This window comes from Felis catus, chromosome B1 (assembly GCF_018350175.1).
Source record: "Felis catus isolate Fca126 chromosome B1, F.catus_Fca126_mat1.0, whole genome shotgun sequence".
Classification (NCBI taxonomy): Eukaryota; Metazoa; Chordata; class Mammalia; order Carnivora; family Felidae; genus Felis; species Felis catus.
Window position 1 is genome coordinate 35,481,367 of NC_058371.1, and position 18,094 is coordinate 35,499,460.

At 39.7% G+C, this 18,094-nt stretch overlaps 2 protein-coding genes across 6 annotated transcripts in view; both read right to left on the reverse strand.

Annotated features, from left to right (window-relative positions):
* Nucleotides 1–3,228, reverse strand: part of SORBS3 (sorbin and SH3 domain containing 3) — a 28,680-nt gene extending 25,452 nt beyond the window's left edge. The window contains exon 1 of the mRNA XM_023252496.2: nt 3,094–3,228. The gene's annotated coding sequence lies outside the window, so the exon portion shown is untranslated. The remainder of the gene's footprint in view (nt 1–3,093) is intronic.
* Nucleotides 2,545–18,094, reverse strand: part of PPP3CC (protein phosphatase 3 catalytic subunit gamma) — a 104,531-nt gene continuing 88,981 nt past the window's right edge. For 2 of the 5 annotated variants that reach the window (XM_023252503.2, XM_023252504.2), the window contains 4 exons: nt 17,199–17,280; nt 16,482–16,579; nt 9,650–9,679; nt 7,792–8,294 (listed from right to left, as the gene is read on the reverse strand). In XM_023252503.2, coding sequence (XP_023108271.1) covers nt 8,074–8,294; nt 9,650–9,679; nt 16,482–16,579; nt 17,199–17,280 — 431 coding nt within the window. In that variant the 3' untranslated portion in view covers nt 7,792–8,073. Of the gene's footprint in view, nt 7,667–7,791; nt 8,295–9,649; nt 9,680–16,481; nt 16,580–17,198; nt 17,281–18,094 lie in introns of those variants that run through there. The other 3 variants (XM_023252505.2, XM_023252506.2, XM_019828439.3) reach the window with 2 other exon arrangements.

The following is an 18,094-nucleotide window of genomic DNA, read 5'->3' on the forward strand; positions in this document are numbered from 1 at the left end:
TCTCTGGCACTGCCTTCTGTCAGGGGGCTGCCTCTGCCTTCTCAGAGTCACCTGAGCCATAGTAAACACAGTTACATAACTACTCTGTTTTTCCTAGCTATCTGATCCTGGTCGGGAGTATGCCCCACCCCCACCTGATCTTCCAGCCTGCCACCTTTTGTTCTGTGAATTATCCCATGACACTCATGTCAACAGAGATCTGTCCATGCCCACCACCCTGATTAGCCAAGAGACTCCCAATAGATCTGGCTCTTCACATGCAGCCTCAGGAGAAGAAGGTGGCTCTTCATACAGAAATATGGGTCACTCTGAAAACCAACCTGTGTCACCAAGAGGAAGGATGAGTGGAAAGAGCCCTTAAGTAGCTTTTTATTGTAAGTAAGTGAGCAGAGAGTTTTTAGTTCTCAAGTGAGGAAAAAGAAGCCAGGGATCCCAGAAGACATACACCTGAAGTCCCGTTTCTTGAGGAGTTTCCTTATCTAGTACTGGGAGTCTGGCATTTGAATGTGGCACTCAGATCCACCCTTGAGCAGCTAAGTGGCTTCCTGGCCCGGTGCCTCAGTCCTTCCACATTAGGCAAAGGAAGGGCATCTGCTATTCCTTCTCTTCTCCTCCACACGGATAAACTCTAGTATATTCTTTGGTTAGGCTTTGAGCAAATTTATTTGTACTCTCAGAAGAGTGTTCTCTTCCTGCCAGGGGAACAAAGCCAGCAGACCAGAGCGGAGTGAAAAAATACCCACCACAGGTCAAATATGGTCAGTGCTGGGGCCCGGCGGCTGGGGCAAGTGAGTGGACCTTCACGGGGATGGAGGAGGCGGCTTCCAGGCCTGCCTTGCACAGATCTCCCCCTAGCACACACAGGACAGAACAGGCGACACCTATTCAGGGTCCTCTGAGTCAGTCCCATTCCAGCCCGAAGGCTGTGAGAGAACTCAGCCCTTTGTCCAACTGTCTAGTCTATATTCAAGGAAGCCTTTACACTGACATCACATCAGAGACTGTTCTCTCTCCCTCCTTTTATAGATGAGTGAACAAGTGTCACGTGCAGATGTGGTGCCTTTGAGAAGAGCTGAGCTGGAGGGACCTCTTTTAGTTCTCAGGAAAGAAAGAGCGAACAAATGGCTGTCAGCTCTTTAGAAAGCAGGTTTTATAAGGGATGGATAAATAAATGATGACCTCAGAGGGAAAACCCAGCCAAGTTAACTCAGCCACAAAGAAGGGCACACAGACCAGGAGCTGGAAAAGTAGGTCTGCATCAACCTTCTCTCCTAGTGCAGGTAAACTGAGATGAGGAAGACAAGACGGTTGATATGTTGATCAGAGCACAACTTTATGGTGTCCACTGGCCTTCAAAGTAGGACTTTGTCTTCCCACTCCTTGATTCTATGATGAACCTTCCCCTGAACTGCACCAACATTAAAAAGCCTAATTTCCCACTGTTATGAATCTACTAGATCAACATTAGTTTCTTCCTAAAACCTGCAAGTCACAATAGAAAAACCAGAAAGACCATGTAATTACATAAAGCAGGCAGCCAAGTAGGGGTTGAGTCTCCATGTAGTGGGAGGTAAACATGAGTTTGCATTTTAGCTCTTAATTTTCAGTATTTTAAATAATTTTTTTCACAACTCTGGAAATAAGGACAAACACTGCCTCATTTTACTCAATGTTTAGCTGCGGTATAAGGACATTGCTAAGCCAGGATGCTATTGGGGAATAACGAAGATCCCAAAATGCATACCCAGCTTATTAGAAATCTGGGCTTGTTTTTAGGCCTGTAAACTGCACTGTGGCCCTTGATGTGGCCGTACTTTTGGTAAAACTGCGTTACTTAGGCCTGGCAGGGCCTCGATTTAGACTTTCTGCCTCTACTGCCAGAACTGATAAAACTCCTTCAGATACGTTTTCCTCTGCAAGGGCCCTGGGTGCTTGCCCTACCCTCAATCCTCCATTTATTTTCCCTTCTGAGTCCATAGCACCTCAGGGTAGTTCTACTTTCAAAGGAATCAAAAGGCTGGTCTTACACTTCCTTTTCTTGTTAGTTCAGCTCCACATTCAACACCTCTCTGGCTCCTTTGACTTTTCCCAAGATGGAACTCATGCCTGTTATTATTAGGATCATATGCAGAGTTATTAAATTAGTACAATAAAAAGTATTTTTAATATCTTTTGTAAAGACTACACATTTTCTGGGATGTCTTTCTTCCTTTTCTACAAGTAGTGGCCTCTGCCAGAGAAGCAACAGAAGGAGCTGGAACTTGAATTAGTGGTGGGCAGAGTGCTGGGAAGGAGGCTGGGGCAAGGCAGTGGATTCTGAGTGGGAGAGCACCCTGCAGCCACCAAAGCCTGTCTAAAACTAAAGGAAGGGCTGAAGAGGGTGAAGGAAAGAGGTCTTTTTTTTTATTGTGATGAGATTCCTTTATCAGAGACCAGACCAGACATCAAACACCAGGCCTTCCCTTGACTTCTGGAATTATTTAATGGATAAGAGCCAAATATTAGTGCCCCTAACAGGAAATAAAGGAAATAAAGACACAGGAAGCCAATAAAGTTATCATTTAATTTTAACAGTGCTTTTTTTTTTTAAAGATGACTTCCAATTTACAATAAAATTTGAACAAATTAATTTCTTGATCACAAAAAAGACTTGTTCACTTCTGCCAATAAATAACATTTTCACCGTTTTCTTAAACATAACTGAAAGCAAGAAAAAGCAAGTAATCTCTCAGCACAAGCACATAATCTATCATTCAGAAGAGCCTTTAAAAAAATGACCATCACCAGCTACTCTTATGTCTGACCACCTCAGGAAGCGAAACCAGGATCCTTTCTTAGAAAATGCCTGCTGACATTTCTATTAGGAAAAAACAATATTGGTCACAGTGCACTGAGAAAGGAAAAGGTGCTCATGATGGCATCTTCAAAAAGGTTCTCTGACAGACCAAAAAATGTGTCTTTACTGCCGCAAATCAAAATCTGTGGTAGGCCTCCTTATTACATGCACTTCCACTTTAACATGCAAAACAAAACACAACAAGTTATTTGGAGATAGCTACGTCAAGGAAGTGAAGGGAATCTTCAAGAACTTACAGGAAGGCAATGTGCATGGCCCTACTTTAGAGCTGCTCGGAGGGACAGTCCACATCCATGTCCTTGCTTCTTGATCTTAAGCCACCTTGACTTGTCATGAGGGTGTAGAAGAGGAGAACATGCATAACCCTGTCTCAGACAAAGGTGTTATTTAGCCAGTCTGGCCGAGGTTGCTGGGGCGTGAGGCCAAGGCCTCCCAGGAGGGAATATCCTCTCCAGTATCACCTTTACCTTTGTGACTGCATAGATGAAGGCAGCTAACCCTGGCCCCATTCACTCTGGCTGGCTAGACATAGGCAGGGCAGGTCACAAGTCTCAGAGTAACACAGGTTACCTCTTTCACACCCTGTCAATGGCACAAAGCTTTACTGTTAACGCAGTTCTCTGTACAACTCAAGAATAACAACCCTGTTTTTCGACTACACAGCTTTCTTCCCCTACATACACATCTGCTCTCTCTTCAGGCTTTCCTATGAGCATTTGATCACAGCAGTGCCGAAGAGGGGCTGTGGCAACACTGCTTTGGAACTACCCTCCAGGTCATCCAGACCCTCCTCCAGCTCTTGCTGGGGGCCCCCAGGCTGCCCTTTACTCCCTCTTATAGCAGACTTCAGGGAAGCTGTGGACCAGGTGCCAGACAAGGTGGTATCTATCCATCATTATAACCACAAATGATTTAGGAAATTGGAGCCTCATGCCCACAACTGGGGCTTTGGGTTCACCTTTCCCCTGAAATCATTTCTGCCTACATATGAAAAACTGAATAATGCTCTGAAAAAAAACTTGCGTTCCACTGTTACTATAACAACTATAATAAATAGTGGGGATTCTAGAATGATATCTTAACAAGTCTTTATGGGTTCAGGAATACTTTTCAATAGAAAAACTGGAGGAAAAAAAACTGGTAATACAAAGAAAAACTATAAATTAGTCAACCTGGGGCAAGCTCTTCCTAATTATTTTAACTTAAACGGTTAATTCTCAAGAACTTCAATTTTATATTTATAGATAAAGCATGGTCAAAAATTCTGGAGATCAGCTACAATATGTACATAAAACAAAGGAGGGTGGAGGGAAGTGATTTTAGCCTTGCTCCTTCAGAGAGGCTGGAGAAGACCCGCGAGTAATGACCATGAGCAGTAAGCCCAGCTGTGTGTCATGTAAGCATGGTTTGTAATGTTCTTACAAAGGGCAGCTGCTTCAAACTTTGTTTTAAAATTACTTAGAAGAGGATCTGTAAGACAATGACAAGGCTGAAAGGGCCCCAAAGTTACCTAATTTTAAAAACTCCCACCCTTGCTCCTTAATAATATTAAATAATAATATTCTGTTGACAAAACAAATAAAAGGATTTTTCTTTTCCTATTTTGAACAGTATCAGGAAGTCATACCTAAGTTATTAGGATAAGAAATCAACTCTTTGTTATTGACAGGAACTTGTTTCATTGAACCGCAACTGTTGTGTAGAAACAGAAAAGGCAATATAAATGTAGATAAAATTTACCAATGTTCCTGGAGGGCCTGATTTTCTATCTCTAGGCAAGAAGCCAGATCAAGCCCATCAGAGAGTGACAAGCAATTTTCACTCTGCTGGTCAATATCTAGTCACAAAAGGCCAGCAGACCAGCAATGTCAGACCCATAACCACGTGTTTGCCTTGAGGTTTTAAAAGAAACTGAGGCGGCGTTTTAGTATTCCATTAAACACACACTCCCCTTGGCTTATGGGGGGGGGGGTTGCTCTTAAATATTCAGAACACAGAGATTTAAAAAGGATGTATGTTCTAAACTTGTGTTAGATGAGTTTTTAAATTTTTATTAAAAAAAAAAACGGTCACCTGATCGATTTGAAATTTCATATGATGCAGACGTAAACACAAATGGAAAAACTGGTCCTTGGGAAGTGTCATTTTTAAAATGATATTTCAGTAAAGTATATAAAAGAGTCCTCCAACATGTCTAGGGAACTGATGTAAGAAGTTTTGTTTTTCTTCCCCAGATAAAAGAAGTTGAAGAAAATAAGGTCCCTAAGGACCTTAAAGTAAAAGAGAACAAGAGAAAAGTATTTTTAGTATCTTTAGAACCCGCAGGGGTATGATTTACTATAATAGAAGAGGCTTTGAAAATGGGAATACTGCAGAGCTCTGACAGCAGTGAAAATGTTTGTTTGAAATGATGGCCTTAGGCAAACCCAGAACAGGCAGCCAGCCATCTTGGGAGCTACTGTTTAGATGAAAACATTCGAAAATATGTTAAAACCCTCCAACGAAGTCTAAAGTGAAGAACAAGTCCTGTTACCACAATATATATATCCATATATATATATACTTCCCCAAGGCACATGCCTTCTAAACCATCTTGAGTCACAGGTGTAAATACATATAAAGTATAGACTGACAGTCTCACTTTCAGAAGCTGTGTGTATTACACAGAGACACGTTTACCACACAACTTTCTCAACTGCTGAAACACACACCCCAGCTTTCTACAGAACATAAGAAATACCTTTATCTTTAGAATTCAACAAAATTTGAATTTTCAAACCTAACTTCCTTGTTGCTTTATTTTCAACTCACTCTGATTTTCTTGAATCATGACTTCTTACCCCTCTGGCTGATCCCTCAACAGCTCCCAGGGTACCTGTAAAATACATCCTCCCCCCCCCCCCCCCGCCCCATCTTTTTTTTTTTTTTCTTTTAAGTATAGTCGATACACGTTACATCTCAGGTGTACAACTCAGTGATTTGTCAAGTTGATACATTATGCTATATTTACCACAACTGTAGCTACCATGTGTCCTGTTACATCGTTATTATAGTATCACTGATGGTATTCTTTATGTTGTGCCTTCTATTCTCATGATTTACTCATTCTATAACTGGAGGCCTGTATCTCCCCCTCACCCATTTTGCACCCCCTCCCCCGCCGTGCCCTCTGGCAACCCTCAGTTTGTTCTCTGTATGTATAGGTCTTTTGCCATCCTCTATCAAGGAAACTTGCTTTACTGTAAAAGCTTGTTTTTGAGAAGATAATGAAGACATTTCTAAATAATCATCCTTTTTACTAGTACAGTATCTTTTGCTTGTAAGGATTTGTAGTAACTATTTCACTACTTACTTGCTGACTGAAGCCCTTAAGAGTGGTTTCTACCTGTGGATTATATATGTATAACAATAGCCTCAGCTAGAAGAAAAGGAGAAAGGGGTAAGGGATTCCTATCCATCAACTGTCATGTGGACTGACCTTCTTATTAGGTGAGATTTCCAAAACAGTGTCCCTTCTAGAGTGGGACTCGGGGAGGGAGGAGTACGAGGCTATGCAGATGATGAATTCCCTCTTTGAATATAAAGAAATGACGATTGGTAAAGGAAACTATTCAAGACTTTGTCTCCCTCCTTTCACAGGTTTTACTCACAACCTAGTAAGAGGTCTTTTATCTCCTTCCCCCATATCCTTCCTATCTTTTTTTTATTAACAGAGTAATCCATGCCACCAGATCCCAAGCCCCAACATGCTTTCTCTCTCATAAACTGGGAACTGTTATTAGCAAAAGGTATAGGGAAACATAGATAAAAGGGCTAAATCCTCATTCTTCTAGTGAAATTGTGGGTTTTTCTTTGAAAAAGGTTTCTGGTGTCCTTTAAGCTTACAACATCAAGTACTACTGTCTGAGATGCTTGCTTCAATGCTGGACTCCTACATGCCAAATGATATTAAGAGCTGTGTAAATATGCACTTTGGTGTAGTATTGCCCAGACACGGACATTCACTGCAAAGCTGACAAATGAGCATTACAACATGGTACCTGTCACCAGGCTAAACCAAAAATGGGGGCCCAAGGATCACCAAAATTTCTTTCACTCACTGGTTGTTGGAAGACTATTCAAAAACTGTATCTGAACACTTGTTTTTGTTGATGGAGATTGACATACAGTTCAACCTAACGAGTGTGTAAGGTGGAGAAACATCCCAGTAACCGATACAGAAAATAGGAAATCCTCACTTGTCCAATGTCCTTTAGCAAGACTCCCAATTCATAAGGGGATCATTCTACCCTAGTCAGTTTCCTTTACCCCAGTTGGGTTTTAAAATGCTGACACAGGAATATAAGGACAATGGGGAGAACAGACGCAATAGCTGATACAATCGCACAGAAGGACACAAATACCTCTTATTTTTGAACGTTCTACGGAGGACATTTATAAAATATTTAGAAATGTAGCTTCCTTTGCAGTTGGGTCAATTGCCTGGGCTTCAGAAATGAAAGCAAAAGGATTTGGGATAAGAAACCTCCAAAATTCTAAGGGAAGTTTAAACCAACCATGCCCACGGTTGGAAGAACAGGTTTTGAATAATTCTAAGAAAATCTCTCATTGCTTTTTATTTTGTCTTACTAGAACATATTAAAAGGAATTGAGAGTCCAGAAGAAAGTAGGTTATATGGAAAACATTCTCCTTGGCCCTCAAAATCACTGGGTTTGGGTTATTCACTGAGAAGTTTGACTATAATCAAGTTTTCCATAAGAAGAGTAGTTTTAGCCAGTGAAATCCAAGCCATCTTCTTCAACAGTACCCTGTAGAAAGGGAAAAGAAAAAAACCCTCTTATGTTTGAAAAACTATTATTAGTCTGAAATGAAAGCTATCACCTTCCAAAAGAACAGGAGAAAAGGCTGGCTAGTTCAAGTCAGAAGCCCAGTGTGGAGGTTTCCAAGGCCCTTTTATTAGGGGAAGGTCCCCTGTGTAGCACAAGACTTCACATATGTATCAGACAATCAGATCAGTTCCTAAAAATTAGGAAGAAAAGGGAAAAACAAAACAGATGCACTTTTTATATATATTAAACATAAATTAAAAACAATTTATAAAATGGTCACCTTTCTTACAGCATAAATGCTAAGTGTATATGAATGCACCTCCAGGTTTAAGTTGTTGAAGTTGTTTTTGTTTTGTTTTCCAATAATAAATAAATAAAATTTGTTCTTAAGTTTTCGATCCACCTGTGCCACAGCAGGGCTCTGTGTCATTGTTGGCTCTTCTCCCCCTGTCACTCCTGTGCGCAGCGCTGGGCTGTGCCGGCAGTCTCACTGGCCCGTCAGGGTACTGGCTGTCTTTTCGGGGTGGCATCCGTTCGTTAATTCGGTCCAGTCCTCGGGCTTCTTCAAAACTCCGGATCCTGTGCTGAAGCGAAAACCCTCTGATGGCTACAGGAAAACAGGAAAGGGAGGAGCTCAGTTAGACAGCAAAGCAACAAGCTTAAAGCATGCTAGCACACAGCAACCTCCTAGAGAGGACCATACAGGGTTGGAGCAGACGTCTGGTGAAGGTAAATAGGCAATATTTGATCTGAATCAGACTTGTCTGAAGCTACTGCTTCCTTAAGGCTCAGAGGGAAGCTGACACTGTGGAAGTACTTTTCACAGAAGCTCTATGTAATTAATCATGGCAGAAGCATGCCTGACAAATGGCTAAGAGGTTCGTTCCCAACCGTAACACATTTGAGAGTTTCTTATGGGCCTAAAACATGCTGAGTGTCAGAAAAAAAGGCAATGCTAGAATAACAGAACAAGTTAAACAGAGTAGTTAACTTTAGCACAAACACCATACTGGCCACAAAAAAAGTACCAATAAGAGCTCATCTTTTTGTTTAGAAGGACAGCTTTTTGTCTTGCACAACCAGGAGCTGAATGTAAGTTAAAAGCCATCTGAAAAAGAGCTTCTGGAGATCTTTCTAACTGAATTTTTGTATCACCAAGGGAAGGCCTTCCCATTTTCAATCACCTTACTTAACAGAACAATTAAATTTATAACACATGTTTATCAATTCCAATGATTTTCACCATCAGATTCATAGATGATTTGTTACTTGAAACTTGTTTTCTTAGAAACAAAGATAATTTAGCCTGACTGCCTTAGTGCAACCTCAGAAATGAATTAAACTAAATCCCTGTCTACTTTTGACTCTGTTCTTGATGTCCTTTAGAATCATTAGAAAAAGAAGCTGACCTGTTTGAGTCTCTAGTAATCAAATAGAAATCACTTCTACAAGGAGGGGCTACTGGATTAAACCACTTGATCCCTCATGACCACTTGCTTAAGCTTCAGCCATCGCATTAAAACTGATGGAGCCCAAGGGCACCTGGGTGGCTCAGTTGGTTAAGTGTCTGACTCTTGATTTCAGCTCAGGTCGTGATCTCAAGGTTCATGAGATCGAGCCCTGTATCAGGCTCTGTGCTGTCCGTGCAGAGCTTACTTGGAATTCTCTCTCTCCTCTTTCTCTGCCCCTTCCCGCCTCTCTCAAAAATAAACATTTTACAAAAATAAAAAACAAAAACTGATAGAGCCCAGAGAGGACTTCAGCTGTGGAGAAAGTCATTTATATTAACACCAATACAGGACACAGAGGAAACACTTTATGAGCATGCCTAGAAATACTTAATTCTTTTCTCACTGTTATAGTTCTGGCGATGCGATAATTGAAGATTTCAAATGTTGACACAGCTCTTTAAAACTAGTAGACAGACACATGATCACATCTAACACAGGAATATGGCCATACCTTCCCGGGCCTCTACCGCTTCTACTGTGGCTGTAAGAGGCAGGAGCAGTGGCATGCAAAAATGAAGACAGAAAAAGAGTGAGTAAACCAACAGCATTGCTGCCAGCACAGACATCCCAGGCTCCCACCTCAGCCTATTCCCATTCATAACAAAAGTCAACTAGAGAAGCGAGGATTGCTGCGAGAAACTAAATTGCGGGGAAATGTGAGGCGGGGAGAGGGTCTATTATTTTTAACATTTCAGGTGGCATGGGAACCTTTTAAACTAATGGCATCCATAGCTAAGACAATGGGTCAGTCAAGCTGACTACAAACAACCAAGAGTTATGTTGCTTTCCTTATTTTAAATAGCCAACTGCTAATTTACGTCTTGACATTCACGTATCAAAATAGCTTGAATCAAATAATTTAACATTACAACTGTTCTTTAGTTTCTAACAGCTCAGATGGTATTAAATGAGCTGTTGCTGGGACCTATTCAAAACAGTTATTTAAAACTACTTCCTGCTCTTAAGCAATTTATGTGGGGTCCAACTGTCCTTTTTAATTACTTAATAAAAAAATGAATGGCCTTTGAATAACAGACTAGCATTTGGAAGGGAAAGGAACGTGGGTTATAAGTGAGCGATTATTTCTTGTCCCAGGGGTGGAGTACTAAGCTGGCAAAGGCATAAAACTACTCAATCCTGGATACAAATTCACCTGCCATCTGGGATTAGAGATACAGCAGAAGCTGACATTTCCAACCCATACGGCTTCCATTTACTGTGCAGGAGGGCAGGCCAATTATTAAGGCCTTCTCCTTCGGTGATGGAAAAGGAAGCAATTTAAAGATTAGTGCCAACAGGTAAGTTTCCTAGTATCATCTTTTTAAAACAGTAAACACTTGAATATATGAAAAGGTCACAGGTTGTAGCAAGAAAGATCCGACTAGAAGAACCCTCTCAGTTCCTCCAGTACCAATTTTTAAAAAGAAGTCAGGAAAGAATAATGAACAGTAACAGTTTGCTGTCCTGAGGTTTTATGTGTCAATAAGAGAGGAGAAACTGGAAGAACTGACAGTTAACTTCCTATCACAATGTGAAAAATGGAAACTTGGAATCAATTTATCAAGTGCTTAAATATGTCAGCCATTTGTAGGCCTGTGGTAAAGCAATGTCACACCCTCCCTAATCTCCTCAAATAGAATAAACTTTCACAAGAAAACGATAGTGCCTTCAAACAGTATATCACTGGTGCTATTACAAAGCTGACGAACAAAGTGCAGCCTGAAACTGTATACAGATTGTTGTTCTAATTGGAGTTTAAAAGCTATGTGGTAAAATATGTACTAGTATTGCACTGTTTTGGGTCCTCCTAGAACTGCTTTTTGCATTGGGTATTTAGATACCAGCCTGTATTAAAGGACATTATAAGAAATAGTCCCATAAAACTGAGAAACTGGTTTATTTTATTTATTCATATTTATATATATTTTTCTTATTTTATTATATTTATTGAAATTTTATTTCTTTGTTGAAATATCTTTCTCTACTGAAATATAATTCATACACCATAAAATTCACTTGCTTGAAGTGTACAATTTGATATAGAGTTGTACAACCAACAGGACAGTCTGTGGTCAGAACATTTTCATCACCCCAAAAAGAAACCTATTTACCTCCCGCCTCCCTTCCCCTGATCCTAGAGTCAACCAATAATCTACTTTCTGCCTCTACAGATTTGCCTGTTCTGGACATTTCATATAAACGGAATCACACAATATGTGACTTTAGTGACTGGCTTCTTTCATTCAGTCTAATATTTTTAAGGTTTATTTATGTTGAAACCTGCATCAGTATTTCATTCCTTTTTATGACTGAATAGTATTCTATTCCGTGACTATCCACCTCATCAGGTGATGGGCATCTGGGCTGTTTCCACTTATTGGCTCTAATGAAAAATGCTGCTTTGGGGCACCTGGGTGGCTCAGTCAGTTGAGCATCTGACTTTGGCTCAGGTCATGATCTCATGGTTCATGAGTTCAAGCCCCACATAGGGCTCACTGCTGTCAGTGCAGAGCCTGCTTTGGATTCTGTGTCCCCCTCTGCCTTTCCCCCGCTTGTACTCTCTCCCAAAAATAAATAAAACATTTTAAAATTAAAAAAAAGAAAAAAATGCTGCTATGAACATTTGTGTACAAGTCTTTGTGTGACTATGTTTTCATTTCTCTGAGGTATTTAACTACAAGTGAAACGGCTGCTCATAAGGTCAACTGTATGTTTAATCATCCAAAGAACTCCCAGATTGGTTTCCAAAGTACCACATCATTTCACATTTCCACCAGCAGCGTATGAGGGTCCCAATTTGTCCACATCCTCACCAACTTGTTATTATTCTACTGGGTGTAGTGGCATCTAATTGTGGTTTTGATTTGTATTTCCTTAATGTCTAATGATGTTGAACAACTTTTCACATGCTTATTGGCCATTTGTATGTCTTTGGAAAAATGTCTACTCAACTTTTTTACCCATTTTTTAATTAAGTTGTCTTTTTTTTTTTTAGGGTTAATCCTCTCTTTTTTTAAATTTTATTGTTTTAAATTTACATCCAAATTAGTTAGCATATAGTGCAACGATTTCAGGAGTAGATTCCTTAATGCCCCTTACCCATTTAGCCCACCCCCCGCCCACAACCTCCCCAGTAACCCTCTGTTTGTTCTCCATATTTATGAGTCTCTTCTGTTTTGTCCCCCTCCCTGTTTTTATATTATTTTTGTTTCCCTTCCCTTATGTTCATCTGTTTCATCTCTTAAAGTCCTCATATGAATGAAGTCATACGATATTTGTCTTTCTCTGACTAATTTCGCTTAGCATAATACCCTCCAGTTCCATCCACGTAGTTGCAAATGGCAAGATTTCTTTCTTTTTGATTGCCGAGTAATACTCCATTGTATATATACACCACATCTTCTTTATCCATTCATCCATCAATGGACATTTGGGCTTTTTCTATACTTTGGCTATTGTGGATAGTGCTGCTATAAACATGGGGGTGCATGTGTCCCTTTGAAACAGCACGCCTGTATCCCTTGGATAAATACCTAGTAGTGAATTGTTGGGTCATAGGGTAGTTCTATTTTTAGTTTTTTGAGGGACTTCCATACTGTTTTCCAGAATGGCTGCACCAGCTTGCATTCCCACCAACAATGCCAAAGAGATCCTCTTTCTCTGAATCCTCGCCAACATCTGTTGTTGCCTGAGTTGTCTTTTTATTATTCAATTATAAGAGTTCTTTAAATTCTTTAGATACCAGTCCCTTATCAAATGCATGATTGTTAATATTGTCACTCATTCTATGGCTTGTCTTTTTACTTTCTTGATGATGGCTCAGTTTGCAGCACAAATGTTTATTCTGATGCAGTCCAATTTATACCTAATCTGTTTTTTTATTTTATGGTCTTTGTGAATCTGTTCAGTTCTTGGCACTCCTCTTTATTTTGGTATTAGGAAGCTTGTAGTAAAAGTTGTGGCTATTGGCTTGTTTTGTTTTGTTTTCCTTTGTGCTCCAAATTCCCAGCTTCTTTACTTTACTTTACTTCCCTGTATTATGTGTGTACTGTAACTTACTCAATTCCCTCGTGGAACAAGGTAAGATGTAAGTGAATGCATGCTATAAGGCCATATGGGATATTGTTGGTTGAAAGGTCTCCAAGTAAAGTTACAGGAACAATAGGGTAGAGGAGAGCGGAGAATGGGTGATGGGCACTGAGGAGGGCACTTGTTGGGATGAGCACTGAGTGTTGGATGCAAGCGATGAATCATGGGAATCTACCCTTAAAACCAGGAGCACACTGTACACACTGCATGTTAGCCAACTTGACAATAAATTATATTAAAAAATAAAATTAAATCACGTAAATAATTTTTTAAAAAGTTACAAGAACAATAAAGGTCTTTTTTTAGCTAATGTTCCAGTTTGCCAATGAACCTACAGAACTGAGACTCTGATGGGAAAATGACAAAATAAGCTCAGTTCCTGTCAATCAGTGAGAGAGATAAGGAAGTCTAAAAAGCTGGCTCCACCTTCAGTTCTGTTCTTACACATTCCTGAAGATGTCTATCAATGAAAAACCTTATGTGATTAAAACACTAATATTCCAATTAGGAATGAAGAAAACAATATACTTGGGACTGAGAACAGAAGGCAGATCAAAGATTATAAACAAATCTCCAAACAACACATCTATAAAATTCTCTTCATTATTCATCTCTGATTTGCTCTTTCAAGGTCCAGATTAAAACAACAACTTTGTGGATCAGCAAGTTTCCAAAACTTTTCAAGAAAGGCTGTAGAAGACACTCCCTTCTTCTTCACCCATGGTGTTTCCAACTAATTCCAACCTACCAAAACTGCTCTCAGAGTAGCTCACATGACTAATTACCAAAGTAACAGTGGGAAGTATTGCCTCACAAGAAACTGCACATTTATTTGAGAGAAAAAATTCAATCTAAAATAGTTTACTGATCCTTTTTATGAAACTAAACAAATTAAGAAAATTAGTTATATACTTCCAAGGAGAAAATGTTTATTTCCTCCTTCTAAATAGCTGAACTCTAACATTCCAGTATTTAATTTGAAAGAGAAGGAGAAAATCAATCCTATAAAAAGAAAGGGGAAAAAGGAGCTTGTTCCTAGTAATCAACATCAATGGACTTTCCACAAAATGGAAAGGATTCCTGTAAGTAATGGGATGACAAGAAAAAAAAAAAAAACTTAAATAGAAACAATTCAATAAAATAAGGGGGCAAAAAGCAGTGAAACTCTAAGTTGCTAATGTTTCGACTCCAGTTTTTGTGCCTAGAATTAACTGTCTTGCTTGACCAGATCTATGTCTATTCTGACAAATATCAATCTTTTCATTCCAGGGTTCCATAAAGCCCTCTCCTTACAAGCCAGCACCCACACACTTTTTAGAACAGACACTCTGTTTGGATAGGTGACATGGCAGTGGAGCAGAACATGTATTGTAGGCAGAGGCAAACTCCCTCTCTGAGACATTCTAACACCCAAAATTAAGGTATAAAATATACATTAGGTGAGGCATATCATGTGCACGAATCTGAAGTGCACAGCTCTATACGTTTTTATGTATGAATACACTTGTGTAACTACTACCCAGAGAGTGATACAGAACACCCCCACTACTCCAGAAGTTCCTTTTGCTCCTTCGGGGTCAATTAGTCTCCCACCAGAGGAAGTGCCATTCTATTCCGACTTCTATTACCATTTGGCTAGTTTGCCTATTCTTGAACATTCTGTAAACCAGACAGTCTGTGCCATTTTGTGCCTAGCTTTTTGAGTTTACCATAATGTCTGTGAGGTTCAACCCTGTTTTTGCATGTATTCGTAATGTGATTTTTCATTGCTGTGTAGTATTCCATTGTATAAATAGAACACATTTATCTATTCTACTATTGCTGAACATTTGGGTTGTTTCCCGTTTGGGGCTATTATGAATAAAGCCACAGTGAACATTCTTATGCCTATCCTTTGGAGGACATACGCGCTGATTCTCTTCAATATATACCAGGTCTTATTGCTGGGTTGCAGGGTAAGACATATGTTTTTGCTTTACTGCCCAACAGTTTTCCAAAGTGGCTGAACCAATTTCCAAGTACACCAACAATGTATCTAGTTCTCTTGTCCATAAATTCACCAACACTTGGTGTTATTAGACTTTTAATTTTAGCCATTCTGGTGAATATGTAGTGGCATCTCACTGCGATTTTAATATCTATTTCCCAGATAACTTTATTAAGCATCTTTTCATATGCTCATTGGCCATTTTGATACCCTCTTTTGTGAAGTGTCTGTTAATATCTTTTGACATTAAAAACATTAGTTGTGTGGGGCGCCTGGGTGGCTCAGTCGGTTATGCGTCTGACTTCGGCTCAGGTCATGATCTCACGGTTTGTGAGTTCAAGCCCCACGTCAAGCTCTGTGCTCAAGCCTGGAGCCTGCTTTGAATTCTGTGTTTCCCTCTCTCTCTGCCCCTCACCCGCTTGCACTCTGCCTCTCTTGTTCTCTCTCAAAAATAAACATTAAAAAAAATTACAGGGGCGCCTGGGTGGGTCAGTCGGTTAAGTGGCCGACTTCGGCTCAGGTCATGATCTCGTGGTCCATGAGTTCGAGCCCCGCGTCGGGCTCTGTGCTGACAGCTCAGAGCCTGGAGCCTGTCTCAGATTCTGTGTCTCCCTCTCTCTGACCCTCCCCTGTTCATGCTCTGTCTCTCTGTGTCTCAAAAATAAATAAACGTTAAAAAAAATTTTTTTAAATAAAAAAAAATTACAAAACATTAGCTGTGTTTTTCTTATTGAGTTTGTAGTTCTTTATATATTCTGAATTCAAGCCCTTTGTCAGACATACATATTGCAAAAAATCTTTTCTCAGTTAATGGCTTGCCTTTTCCCTTTCTTAATCATATATTTTTGTAAATAGAAATTCTTAAGTTTTTTTTTTTTTAGAAATTCTTAGTTTTATGGAATTTAGTTGATTTTTTTCTTTTAAGGTTAGCACTTTTTGTGTCCTATATAAGGACTTTTTATCTACCCCAATACTCTCCATCCTTTCTTCCGGGAGTTTTATTGTTTTTATCTTTTATATTTAAGTTATAATTCATTTTGAATTAATTTTCATATGTAAAGAGAAAAGTCAAGATTCACTTTTCCCCCAAATGGATGTCCAATTGCTCCAGTATCATTTCTTCAAAGAAGCCCTAATTTTAGATTTTATGTTGACTGCTGTGTAATGGGAGTGCATCTTCCATGAAAGCAGTATTTCTCAGACTCACCTGTCTCAATAGTCTGCTTTCCTCCTGAGAGGACACCTAGAGGGAGTGTCCCTGTAGGCGTCAGGCCCTTGAGAGTCAGCACACTCTCACTCTCTTCCCTGCAAAGGAAGGTTAAAGTCCTGCATTAACGCCAGGGTGTCCACCACTCAGCAGTTCAAAGATACTAGAAGGAAGTTAAGAAAGGATGCACAGAGATGGAGGACAGGTTCTCCTTCTTCCTACCTCTTTTCTGACCCAAAGAAACAGATGTTTTATGAAAATATTCCAATTTTAAACCACCAGCCAGATCTTGCTTCTCAATTAGAGGTACTTAATAGGCAGCCGCTGCTCTAATGTTTCCCATATATCATACCATTTAATCCTCCTAATAACCGTATAAGGCAGGTCTTGTTATTGTCACTCTATTACAGACAAGGAAACTGAGGCTCCAAACCATTCAGCTAAGAAGAGGTAGAGCCAGGATGTGAACAGGCAATCTGGATCCAAGAATTCACACTAAATCACTCCATTCACTATACCTAAGCTTGTACCAAATGAATGTTTGCCAAAACATTTCTAGTCACTTTAACAGATAGGTCAGATTCAATCTGCACTCCGCTTTGAAGACCTATCCAATCGTACTACACTTTAATTCTAAAAAAACCTGTTCTAAAATCAACTTCTAATTGTCTCTCAAAATACTTTTATCCCATACTGTAATGACAGATTTATCCTCACCGCAGAATTGAAAAGACCCGTGCCATCTTCCCAATGGCTCTGATTTTATTCTTGATGATCTCCTTTCGAACTGTAGTGCCTCCTTAAAGAATACAAAGAATAAGTGAGTTAAAAGAATGTGTTAACAAGGTTAGTTTTAAAATATGCAGGATGAAGTATCTTTCTAACTTAAAGAAATTATTGTTTTAAAAAAAGAAATCAAGGCCTAAGTTTGTTTAAACAAACAAAAATCCCAGGAAGTTCTAAGGAGCAAGAGAGAAAACAACCCAGAAGAAGGGGGGAAAAAGATGGAAGTAAAAATGGAGGGGTCACAACAAAGACAGACTGGATGGATCTATGAAAGGTAGGAACTTATTTGTGGTTCTGAAATGTAGAACACAGCAAAGAATGAAATATACACATAAACAAAGACAGTTGCTACAGCAAAGATCTCTTTTGCAAATGCTGTGGGCCACCTTAGGATGCAGGGTTTGGCCTGCCAAATGGCAAGTGATGATTCAAGCAGTTGTCTTCTGCATATATACAGCTAGCTCTCCTGAACTTAGTGAGGGCTACTTTCATTCTATAATCCTCACTTACTCACAGACTGGTGAGTTATTGCCTACCATAGACAACTGTGTGGTACAAATCATGATGATGGGTAAGGTCTTTATAAAGCAACATCAAAAAAAGTTACCACAACATTTTATGGCCTTTTCCCATCTATGATTCAGGAAACAGCTCACGTATGAGAAGCCAAGGTCCAGGCATGCACCAGGTGACCACATTCAAAAGTCAGAAAGAGAAACATGGTCTCTCCTTCCTCACCCCTCCAGCTCTCAATATCCTGCAGAATTATATGGCAGGTCCAGAGAAAACACTCACATTAAAACAGAAAGGGAGGATGGAGAGCCTGT